Genomic DNA, 12,785 nt, shown 5'->3' with positions numbered 1-12,785 from the left:
AGATCTGAAAACAAGGATAAGAACTTAGAAAACAATCAAGATTTACTTGACTGGATGCCAATATTGGTCAACAAACACAGGGGTGATGGGAGAACGGGACTTGGTGTGAGTTAGGACACAGGAATCAGAGTTTTGGATGACCTCAAGTTTACAATAATCTTTACAATATATAATAACCTTTACGCAAATATTACTGTCCATGCATTCGATATAGTTTTGTGCATCACACTTTAGGTAGGAATTGAAGATCAAAATGAAGCAGAAGAGATTTACTGGAATGGTCCAAGGAGGAGTGTCTTGAGTTATGTGGAAAAACTGGAGAAGGGACTGTCCTCCTGAGAGCAAAGAAGGTTTAGGAGGAATTTAATAGAAGTGTTCAAACTGAGGAGTTTCGATAGAGCAGTTAAGGAAGAAAGTGTTTCCACTCACAGGAGGGTCAGTAACTGAGAGCATAGATTTCAAAGAATTGCTAAAAGAACAAAAGGGACGATAAGATTTATTTTTTCTCACACAGCAGGTTGTTATGATTTGGAATGCACTGCCTCAAGGGTGGTGGAATTGGATAAATACTTGAAATGTAAAAAAAAATGCAGACTATGGTAAAAAGGAAGGCAATGGAACTAACACTTTTAAAGAGCAGCACAAACACAATGGAACGAATGGCCTGCTTTTGTACGTCATGCACACACCTTCTGTACATGTGTACATGACTTCTATTAGCCGTCTGATACACATGGCTATCGCTGTGCTCAAGGCAATTTGGAATCACTCCATAAAATGCAAATATGCAGAGTGTGCCTCTGTTTGACTTGGTGCTTGATGAAACAGTAAATTGGCTGCTTCATAAGGACATGAATGTTGCACCAGTAAAGGCACAAGATATGCAGGTACCAAAGAGGGCTTGAACGTCACATGGTCCATTTAACGTAATCTCGAGATGAGAGTGCATTTTGTTCAGCAGAGATAGAAATAAAAATAACGGTACTCAACACAAAGGCTGCAGTCAGTAAAAAAAAAAGAGATTAATGATTTCGCTGGGTGGAGGAGCCATCAAAACGGAAGTACAGGGCAGGAATGATCTGTATCGTAACAAAACAAGTAATAAAAAAATCTCAAACAATGCTGTCAGGTAGGGAATTCCAGAAGTTTAATCCAGCGACCATGATGGAAAGCCCACATATGCCCAATTCAAGATAATGTGTGACTTGGAGGGGAAGCTGGAGGTGGTGGTGTTCCAATGGGCCCGCTACCCTTGTCTTTCCAGGTGCAGAGGTCACAGGTTTAGGAGGTGTTTCTGAAGAAAGTTTGGCGAGTTTCTGCAGTGCATCATGTAAATGGGGCCCACTGTAACCATGGTGCGCTGGTGCTGAAGGGATGAACTGCCTATGAAGTGGCTGCTTAGTTTTGAATGTTATCATCCTTCATTGGTGGTAAGTGTTGATCTGTTCAAGGCTCCATCTTCAATGATAGTGCTATCACTGGTAGCTCCTGTGTTGTTGCCCCTAGGTTAGAGGGGCTCAGCTGAAACGTGCCTGAAACGGATGATCCCAGACATTGATGACATCCTGACGAGACACGTGAGTCCCGCAGCAGGCCTGGACACCTCCCTATGCAGCCAGGGAATCTCTACATACTGAATCCTCCTCCTCTTCCACAACCAGCTCCTCCTCTTCCTCTGATCAGCTGTGTCCATTTAGCGCAATACCCTCTTCAAGGTCCAAATCGTTGTTGAAGTTGCACTCATCCAGGCAAGTGGAGTGTATTCTAGCACATTCCTGATTTGTACCTTTTAGGTAATGGAACGATGGAAGTGTTGGGTGATGAAGATGGAATAAGACATTGGAACGAATTGAAGGGAGAACTGCTCCAGTAAAGATTATCCCAGAACATCTCAGCTTCACCTGCTCGCCTCCACTCTCTGAGAGCTCGACCTGCCACTTTCACACACTGACTCACTTTTTCACAGCTGTCTTATTAATATTAAACATAGCATTTAGCTGGAACGGGTTTGGCTGAATCCTGGCGTTTTATCACTGCTTTGACCACAATGCCAGATTCCTGGGCAGTGCCTGGAGTGGAGCCGATGAGTCACCGTGTCAGTTTTTAGCCTTTGATTAACTTCAGTAACAGATAAATGGGATGTGTCACAATTCTCTTCATCTCCCCCCTGAACTTAGCCTGGGTGAGAGCATAAATGCAGGTGTTGGTGCAGGAGTTCAGATACATCAACATGCCCCCGACCTGTGTGACTATTACATTCGGACTCATGTCCAGCAATATTTCCTGAAACACAAAGTCCACCACTCTGGTTATCCACAGCACGACAAAGCTGCCCGATATGGCGAACAGCAGGATAATGGACCTTCTCCGGTTTTCCATCTCCAGGTCAACTTGCTTCCCATCGTTACCTTGACCTCGGAATGCCTTGCGGACCCGACTGGCCATGAGAATGTGCCTGACGGTCAGAGCATTGAGCAGCAAGATACAAATATAGGGAATGAGAGGGGTTAGGATTGTGCCGGACCACATGTATGCGGCCCAAAGTGATTTTGTACACACATTGCGAAGTCTGCACCCACGGTAAGGACCAGGTGTGTGAATGGGTTCGTAGGTGAAATAGCGTGGGATATTTCTCAAGTGGCTTACCATGCATACTGTCATTATTACTCGTGCTGCCGTTCTCTCCGTGCAGTATCTCGCTTTCAGCCTCTGGCAACAAATGGCCATAAAGCGATCGAGGGTGAAGGCCACAGTGAGCCAGACCGAGCAATCCACCAAAGCGGCATTCATAATGATGTTGAAGCTACACACATAGTAATGGTTGAGGAACGAGAAGGGGAAGTAGAGAGTTCCCAGGTATTTCAATATAACACAGAAGATGATGACCAGCAGGTCTGCCACTGCCATGGACACTAGGTAACGGCCTGTACATCTGGACAGGCCGCAGCTACCTCGGGACAGAATCACTATGGTCATTAGGTTAGCTGCCAGAGAAGGAAAGAGAGAGATTATGGTTACTAATTATACCCACACCATGTGTTATAGAATGGCACAAAACTTGGGAAGAGTAGGAGAGGAGGCGAGGGAATCCATGGATGCGGGCGAGGAAAAGCCAAATCAGCTACCATTGATCAGCTCTCCACTCACTCAATGAGTTTACATTATCCAAGTCTTCCTCAGTTGCTCAATTAACTCGTACTGTCCAACTCTCTGCATCGTTAACTGAGTTCCAGTGGTCTAACTCTACTCCCTTACTCAATGAGCTTCCATTATCAAAAACTCACCAAGTCACTCAACGATTTCCCATTGTTTAACTGTCTGGGTCACTGAATGTGCTTCCAGTGTGCAATTGGCACCATCAGCAATGAGTTCCAGTTGTCCACCACTCTCCATCACTCATTGAGCTTCCATTCACCAAAATTATGTATCACTCATTGAACTCCACTTGTCCAACACTCTCCATCACTCATTGAACCCCCATTGTCTAACATTCTGCATCACTCATTGAGCTGCCATTGTTCAACACTCTCCAGCACCCATTGAGATCCCATTGACCAACACTTTGCATTACTCAATGGACTCCTACTGTACAAATCTCTATCACTTATTCAACGTGCTCGCATTGTTCAACTCGTGCCGCACTACCCAAATAGTTTACCATTTCCAACTCTCTCACTCTATGTGCATCCATTAACTAGTTCTGACAATCACCAGTGAACTGCCATGGCCCAAATCTCGCCATCAATTTATGAGCTTTCATTGTCTAACTCACTCCATGATCAGTGGGCTCCCATTATCGGACGTTCTCTATCACTCAGTGATCTCCTATTAATTAAAATCCGTATTTTACCCAACAAACTCTCATTTTTTAAAAATTCTCCCTTCACTGAACGAATTCCCAGTTTCCATCACGCAGTCAGTCGCTCAACGTGCCCTTTGGTATTGTCCAATCCTCCCCGTTGTACATTGTCCAATATGCACTCACTCCCACTGTCCAACCTATTCTCACTCACTCACTGCACTTCCAATTTTCCAACTCAGTAACTTAATGAGAAGTCATTTCCCAACAGTCTTCATCGCTCAATAAGCTCCCATGGGTCAATAACCTCCATGACTCATTGTGTTCATATTGTCCAATATGATACATCACTCTTTGAGCTCTCATTTCCCAAATCTCTGCATCATTCAATGGGCTCCCTTTGTCCAAAGTTGTGGGTAACTCAATAAACCCATGTTGTTAAACTCTCTGCATCACTCAATAAAATCCCATTGTCAATCTCTCCCTTCGTGAGATTCAGTTTTCCAACACTCTCCATCACGCTATGATTTCCCATTTGCCCAACACTCTATCACACATAGAAATTGTCCTGTCTAATTTTCCACTACTTACTCAATGAGTTTGCATTATTATTTCCCGCTCCGTAACTCAAATAACTTAGCTTTCCTTACTCTCCCACTCAATGAACTCATTGTGGAACTCACCCCGTCACTCAATAAGTTCCCATTGCTCAACTGTCCCCTTCAGAGAGTTTCCATTGCTCAACATGCTCCATTACTCAATGAACTTCCATTGGCCAACTCTTTTTTTATCACTCAATTAATTCGTATTGTTCACCTGTCTCCTTCATCCATGAGCTCCAATTGTCAGCTTAACCCACTCCTCAATGAGCACCCATTAACCAACACTATATATCAGCTAATGATCTCCCATTAACCAACTTTCTACTTCACGTAATGAGTTGCCATCGTCAACCCCTCACTCAAATGGCCTCCCATTGACCAGTGATATCCCGTCCTCCCCCTTTCGCAGAACTTCTCTTTTGTTCTTCCTGCTATCTATGTTCCTGCCTCGATACTTGCTTAAAACCTATCGCCTCTCTAACGTTTCTCAGTTCTGACGAAAGATGTTCGGCTGAAAACATTAATTCTGTTTCCCTCTCCACGGATGCTGCTTGCCCTGCTTGGTATTTCCAACATTGTCTGTTTTTATTAGCCTGTATTCTCCCCCTCAGTCAATGATCTCACTGTGCCTAACTCTCCCCCTCGCTCAGTGAGATCCTATTCACCAAATATTTAAATTAGTACATGAGCTTCTATTGCTTTCAGTGCAGTGAAATCAGTCGTGTTGTGTAATTCCTGTATTTTCGTCTCCTTTAACGGTTCCCTTTGTTTGTCCGCAGACACACACATACAAAAAGAATTCCCTTCCTCCCACACACAAGGGTACTTAGAGAGGGGAAATAAATGCTGGCCTAGTCAGCGATGCACACATCCCACGAATGAATTTAAAAAAAACAAAGACAGGAACACAAACACAGTAAGAAAGACACAGAAACACACATAGTTTCTTTTGGGCCTCCTTATCTCGAGAGACAATGGATACGCGCCTGGAGGTGGTCAGTGGTTTGTGAAGCAGCGCCTGGAGTGGCTATAAAGGCCAATTCTGGAGTGACAGGCTCTTCCACAGGTGCTGCAGAGAAATTTGTTTGTTGGAGCTGTTGCACAGTTGGCTCTCCCCTTGCGCCTCTGTCTTTTTTCCTGCCAACTACTAAGTCTCTTCGACTCGCCACAATTTAGCCCTGTCTTTATGGCTGCCCGCCAGCTCTGGCGAATGCTGGCAACTGACTCCCACGACTTGTGATCAATGTCACACGATTTCATGTCGCGTTTGCAGACGTCTTTATAACGGAGACATGGACGGCCGGTGGGTCTGATACCAGTGGCGAGCTCGCTGTACAATGTGTCTTTGGGGATCCTGCCATCTTCCATGCGGCTCACATGGCCAAGCCATCTCAAGCGCCGCTGACTCAGTAGTGTGTATAAGCTGGGGGTGTTGGCCGCTTCAAGGACTTCTGTGTTGGAGATATAGTCCTGCCACCTGATGCCAAGTATTCTCCGAAGGCAGCGAAGATGGAATGAATTGAGACGTCGCTCTTGGCTGGCATACGTTGTCCAGGCCTCGCTGCCGTAGAGCAAGGTACTGAGGACACAGGCCTGATACACTCGGACTTTTGTGTTCCGTGTCAGTGCGCCATTTTCCCACACTCTCTTGGCCAGTCTGGACATAGCAGTGGAAGCCTTACCCATGCGCTTGTTGATTTCTGCATCTAGAGACAGGTTACTGGTGATAGTTGAGCCTAGGTAGGTGAACTCTTGAACCACTTCCAGAGCGTGGTCGCCAGTATTGATGGATGGAGCATTTCTGACATCCTGCCCCATGATGTTCGTTTTCTTGAGGCTGATGGTTAGGCCAAATTCATTGCAGGCAGACGCAAACCTGTCGATGAGACTCTGCAGGCATTCTTCAGTGTGAGATGTTAAAGCAGCATCGTCAGCAAAGAGGAGTTCTCTGATGAGGACTTTCCGTACTTTGGACTTCGCTCTTAGACGGGCAAGGTTGAACAACCTGCCCCCTGATCTTGTGTGGAGGAAACTTCCTTCTTCAGAGGATTTGAACGCATGTGAAAGCAGCAGGGAGAAGAAAATCCCAAAAAGTGTGGGTGCAAGAACACAGACCTGTTTCACACCACTCAGGATAGGAAAGGGCTCTGATGAGGAGCCACCATGTTGAATTGTGCCTTTCATATTGTCATGGAATGAGGTGATGATACTTAGTAGCTTTGGTGGACATCCGATCTTTTCTAGTAGTCTGAAGAGACCACGTCTGCTGACGAGGTCAAAGGCTTTGGTGAGATCAATGAAAGCAATGTAGAGGGGCATCTGTTGTTCACGGCATTTCTCCTGTATCTGACGAAGGGAGAACAGCATGACAATAGTCGATCTCTCTGCACGAAAGCCACACTGTGCCTCAGGGTAGACGCGCTCGGCCAGCTTCTGGAGCCTGTTCAGAGCGACTCGAGCAAAGACTTTCCCCACTATGCTGAGCAGGGAGATTCCACGGTAGCTGTTGCAGTCACCGCGGTCACCTTTGTTTTTATAGAGGGTGATGATGTTGGCATCGCGCATGTCCTGGGGTACTGCTCCCTCGTCCCAGCACAGGCATAGCAGTTCATGTAGTGCTGAGAGTATAGCAGGCTTGGCACTCTTGATTATTTCAGGGGTAATGCTGTCCTTCCCAGGGGCTTTTCCGCTGGCTAGGGAATCAATGGCATCACTGAGTTCCGATTTGGTTGGCTGTATGTCCAGCTCATCCATGACTGGTAGAGGCTGGGCTGCATTGAGGGCAGTCTCAGTGACAGCATTCTCCCTGGAGTACAGTTCTAGGTAGTGCTCAACCCAGCGGTCCATCTGTTTGCGTTGGTCAGTGATTATGTCCCCCGATTTAGATTTGAGGGGGGTGATCTTCTTGATGGTTGGCCCAAGAGCTCTCTTCATGCCATCATACATTCCTCTGATGTTTCCGGTGTCTGAGGCCAGCTGAATATGGCTGCATAGGTGTTGCCAGTAGTCGTTTGCGCAACGCCTAGCTGTTCTTTGTGCAGTACTTCTGGCTGCTTTAAGTGCTGCGGATGTTAAATCGCTGGGGGCTTTCTTGTAGTTCAAAAGTGCAATGCGCTTAGCGGCTATGACAGGTTCCAGCTCTTCATTATGAGATTGAAACCAGTCTGCATTTCTCTTCGCACTTTTGCCGTAGGTGGTCAAAGCTGACTCATAGATGGCGTCTCTGATGTGGGCCCACTTGGTCTCAGCATCCCCTGTGGGAGTGTTTTGAAGGGCTGTTACAAGTGAATTTAGAAATTTTTGTAACAGCTGTGGGTGAGAAATTCTGCTCGTGTTGATGCGCGGGTGGCCCTTCTGCTTGGAATGATGCAACTTCTTTGGTCTGAGTCTAACCTTGCTGCACACCAGGGAGTGGTCGGTGTCGCAGTCCGCACTGTGGAAGCTGCGTGTGATTTGAACACTGTTTAAGGCGGCTCGCCTTGTGACAATGAGGTCTAGCTGGTGCCAACGACGTGATCTTGGGTGCCTCCATGAAACCTGGTGACAGGGTTTAGTGTGAAAGAACGAGTTGGTGATGCAGAGGTTATGATAGGTACACAACTCAAGCAGTCTCTGCCCGTTCTCATTCATCCTTCCAACGCCATAGCGCCCAAGGCAGGAGGGCCATGAGTCATGGTCGGCCCCAACCCTGGCATTAAAGTCCCCCAGCAGGAATAGGTGTTCGGTGTTGGGGATGCTGCTAATGATGTTATGGAGTTGTTCATAGAACTGGTCTTTAGCTTCAGGTGCGGAGCAGAGTGTTGGAGCATCGATGCTGAGTAGGTGTACTGGACCAGAGGTGGTGAGCAGTCGGATGGACAGTATGCGTTCCGAGCCATTTGAGGGAGGCTCTATCATGCTGAGCAAGGAGTTTCTGATGGCGAAGCCCACTCCATGCTGTCTTGGTTCTTCAGGATCCCTGCCCTGCCAGAAGAAGGTGTAGTCTTGCTCTGCTAGAGAGCCACTCGCGGGGAGGCGAGTCTCCTGAAGTGCTGCAATGTCCACATTGAGTCTACTGAGCTTGTTGTTAATGATGGCGGTCTTCCGAGAATCGTTGATTTGTGTAAGGTCTTCCGACAGGCCAGGACACATAGTTCTGACGTTCCAGCTTGCAAAGCGAAGGGCTGGTACCTTCTTTCCTTTTTTCATGTTGTTTGGTGCGGTGTATCAGTCCACCTTTCGGGCAATGACCCTGAGCTCCAAGCACCCATTGAAGCAGGCAGACTGTGGCGGGACAGAACCTTATTGACCGGGGGCTGCCCGGTTTGAGGCGGGCGGTATTTATGTACACAGGTACATAAAGACTTAGTAGTTGGCAGGAAAAAAGACAGAGGCGCAAGGGGAGAGCCAACTGTGCAACAGCCCCAACAAACAAATTTCTCTGCAGCACCTGTGGAAGAGCCTGTTACTCCAGAATTGGCCTTTATAGCCACTCCAGGCGCTGCTTCACAAACCACTGACCACCTCCAGGCGCGTATCCATTGTCTCTCGAGATAAGGAGGCCCAAAAGAAGAAAGAAGAAAAAAAAAAGACATAAATATACACATAGGCACTAAAGCACGCACCCACTCACACTCACTAGCATATATTCATGACCACAATTACACATATGCATTTTCTCACCTATACACTAGCATGTCCACACAAATAATCATACCAACAGGCACATAAGCTCACACACACATGCACTGTCACACCCAGACATACGCACACGCTGACACATTTCTAGGCAACTAATGTAGAAAGAGAACCTCGCTCATTTAGTGATTCTCTCCTACTCACATACCAGCCACACCGATCACCGCTAGAGAATGGTAGAATATGTCCTGCACTAGTACGAATGCCAAACCTCCCATCCTCGGGGAGAGTCAGTGACGTGTGCTGGAGCTGCAGACAGCTGCATACACTGAAACACAGAGGTAGGGAATTTGAAGCAGCTCTTAATATATACCCAGGAGAATCCCCCAGTGAGGCAGGGAGCTCAGGGGTCTGGTACCAGCTGCAGTTCACGCAGCAGCCAGACTAGGGTCCAGGGGGAGAGCTTAAATTAAGTTTGCTCTGTGTAAAAACAACAATTACGCATTGTAATAACACAGTTTCACCTGGTACTATTCGGAAAGAGGCTTATTTTATCTTATATTCCATTCCCTGCACCTGACATCCAGAATACGCTCTTGGTGCTATCGATGAAAGAAAGTAACAGCTTGCTTCTCAAAAGCTCCTATCATGTCCTCAGGACGGGGTTTACAACAGATACAATATTTTTAAATAATAGTCGCTGCTGGAATCTATGAAACACTACATCCAATTTCTGCACAAGTTCCCACAGCAAAGTGATGATGACCAGTTAAGCTGTTTTCGTGATGTTGGTTGGGGAATAATGGTGGGCACAACTTCAATCTGGAAAGCTAGCTTGGATTGTTTCACTGAATCCCTTACTGAGTTAAACCCTCAGAATTCTCCAAGCAACAATATCCTGTGAAATAGATAAATACACTGGTCAGTAACCCTCTGCTGACAGTGGCTCTGCAGTGAGTCTCTGCGTGTGACCAGTCTCCCCCCCCCCCACCCCCCATCAGCTCATCCTCACCAACCCCCACTGTGATAATTCTCTATGCACAGTCTCTTTATGGTCATTCCCCTGTGATCAGTCGCCATGTGGCCCACTCTTGTGATCATTCAGCCTGTGGTCTGCCTCACTGTGATCAGATTATCCTGGTAAGATCCCAGTGCTTAGCACGACATACAAACGTACGGAGTAAGAGTAGGCCATTTGGTCCATTAAGCCTGATCCAACATGATACATCATTCTTTGAACTTGTATTTTCCATATCTCTGCATCATTTAATAGGCTCCCGTGGTCCAACGCTTTGTATCACTCAATGAACTCATGTTGCTCGACTCTCTGCATCACTCAATGAAATCCCTTTGTCGATCTCTACCTTACTCAGAGCTCTCATTGCCGAACTCTTTCTATCCCTCAATAAGCTCCTAGCTATCATACAATTCAGACTCCGACCCTTACCTCTCTGTCTTATGACACATCGGCATATTGCACGCTTCTAGAGTGCAGATTGTGGGTTGTCTGCTTTTACTGATAATTAACTTCTCAAATTAATCGGGATTGTAGCATTGAATCTGGTATCACGGATTTATTAAACATTAATATAATTCCACATACACTTACAAAAAGTAGTTTACGAGAAAACATTGCGAGTTTTAGCCGAGGAATTCAAACACATTACACTTCGCAGTTCGGTGAGCAAGATATGCACTATTCGAATTCTGAAGTAACTTTTCCTCTCTCCTTCCAGGTGCGAATTCGTATGTTTTTTAGCGACATTGCACAGCTATTATTCAACACTAATTTAGTTGTGCTGTTCTTGCTTCCATAGATGTGTAACTCACTAACTTGACTGTCTTCCATAAATTGGTAGATGTTTAGTTTCGAGAGAGAGATACAGCACTGAAACAGGCCCTTCGGCCCACCGAGTCTGTGCCGACCATCAACCACCCATTTATACTAATCCTACACTAATTCCATATCCCTACCACATCCCCACCTGTCCCTATATTTCCCTACCACCTACCTATACTAGGGGAAATTTATAATGGCCAATTTACCTATCAACCGGCAAGTCTTTGGCATGTGGGAGGAAATTGAAGCACCCAGAGAAAACCCTCGCAGACGCAGGGAGAACTTGCAAACTCCAGACAGGCTGTACCCAGAATTGAACCCGGGTCCCTGGAGCTGTGAGGCTGCGGTGCTAACCACTGCGCCACTGTGGTCTGCAGTCTTTCTCAGGCAGGAGCTTATCTTCACAGCCTCTTTTTGAATGAAAGAGAAAAGGGAGCAATTCTGCCTGTTCTGTGCCTGTGATCTCTAACCATTTTAAGATATTACAATTTAAGAACTGTGCTTCCCTATACAACAAACAAAAGCTAAAAACAGGCATTGCTACAGTATTGATACAAATCTCCCTTTACAACGTTGCAGCACAAAGTGGGGCCATTCGGCCCATCGTGCCTTTGAAAAAGGTATTCAGCTCGTCCCATTTCCTTTCTCTTCCCACATAGCCCTGCTTCTTTTCAGGCCGTGCATGCCATTTCACAAGAACTCGCTACTTATTTCCTCCCTCATCTCTCCTCCAGTCCTTTTCAAGCTTATCTGAATTATGTTTATTCTCTGGTTACGGATTTTCCTGCCAATGGGAACAGTTTCTCCTTATTTACTATATCAAAGCCTCTTCGCATTTGAATGCTTGAAAACCAGGAGAAACACCACGTTCAATGACCCGTCTGCATTTTGAGGCGCTGACCTGGCCGTGCTACCAGGGTATGACAGTTTAGGTGGAAAGCTGCGTTTGCCATTTTCACCCTGTCCTTCGGCTAGTTACTGCAACGATGGCACTGATACAATAGTCTGTGCAGAAACCTACAGGTGAAACGAAAAGAGAAAAGGATAGAACTCCCATTAGAATTAAAGTGAGGAAAATTAAACTGACGTAAATTGCTTAATTCCCTACATTTGCAAACTCTGCAGGAAAGGAAAGTCATTGTAGGAGACAATCTATTGTTTGAGGACATTCTTACAGTTCTAATACAAATCATGATCATAGGAAGCCTGCTGTTCAGTGTAGAGTAAAAGCTACACAAGGCAGAGGAAACAGATGGAGATTTCTCCCTGACAGTAGTAAAATCGCAAAGGCTTCTTTGGAGAAGTGACTTACTTGCAACAGAATTCCCAGCCTCTGACCAGCTCTTGCAGCCACAGTATTTATGTGGCGGACTCAGTTAAGTTTGTGGTTAATGGTAACACCAGAACTTTGATAGTGGGGACTCAGCAATGGTAATGCCGCTGAATGCCCAGAGCAGATGCTTTTGTTCTATCCTGTTGGAGATGGTCATTGCTTGGAATTTGTGTGGTGCAAATCTTATTTGCCACTTCTCAGCCCAATCCTGAATGTTGTTCATGTCTTGCTGTATGTGGGCACTGACCACTTCATTATCATAGGAGTTGTGAATGGAAATGAGCACTGTGTGGTCATCAGTGAGCATCTCACTCTGAACCATATGATGGAGGAAAGGTAATTGATGGAGCAGCTGAAGATGGTTGAACACTGCCGAGGAACTCCTGGAATGATGCCCTGGGCTAAGATGATTGGCCTACAACAACCAGAACAATCCTCCTTTCTGCTAGGTATGACACCAGCCAATGTAGAGTTTTCCCCCAATTCCCATAGACTTCAATTTTACTTGGCTTCTTGATACCAAACAGCTTCAAATGCTACCTTGTTGTTAAAGGCATTCACTCACAGCTCACGCTTGGAATTAAGCACGGTTGT

General features: G+C 46.0%; 1 protein-coding gene across 1 annotated transcript; it reads right to left on the bottom strand.

The window, feature by feature from the left end:
* Window positions 1–2,103: 2,103 nt before the first annotated feature.
* Window positions 2,104–9,296, bottom strand: LOC137362511 (probable G-protein coupled receptor 139). Its single transcript, XM_068026902.1, has 2 exons — window positions 9,227–9,296; window positions 2,104–2,984 (listed from the first exon to the last, which is right to left on the bottom strand). Exons 1-2 carry the CDS (start codon window positions 9,294–9,296, stop codon window positions 2,104–2,106), a joined length of 951 nt encoding a protein of 316 aa, XP_067883003.1.
* Between the last annotated feature and the right edge of the window lie 3,489 nt (window positions 9,297–12,785).

Source organism: Heterodontus francisci, unplaced genomic scaffold (assembly GCF_036365525.1).
Source record: "Heterodontus francisci isolate sHetFra1 unplaced genomic scaffold, sHetFra1.hap1 HAP1_SCAFFOLD_571, whole genome shotgun sequence".
Classification (NCBI taxonomy): Eukaryota; Metazoa; Chordata; class Chondrichthyes; order Heterodontiformes; family Heterodontidae; genus Heterodontus; species Heterodontus francisci.
This window is presented reverse-complemented; position numbering and strand designations above follow the sequence as displayed.

Excerpts from the sequence above, each read along its gene's own strand:
- LOC137362511 (XM_068026902.1), bottom strand. The coding sequence starts at position 9,296 with ATGGGAGGTTTGGCATTCGTACTAGTGCAGGACATATTCTACCATTCT. Across the intron at positions 2,985-9,226 it reads AGCGGTGATCGGTGTGGCTG|CTAACCTAATGACCATAGTG; the intron begins GTATGTGAGTAG and ends CTTCTCTGGCAG.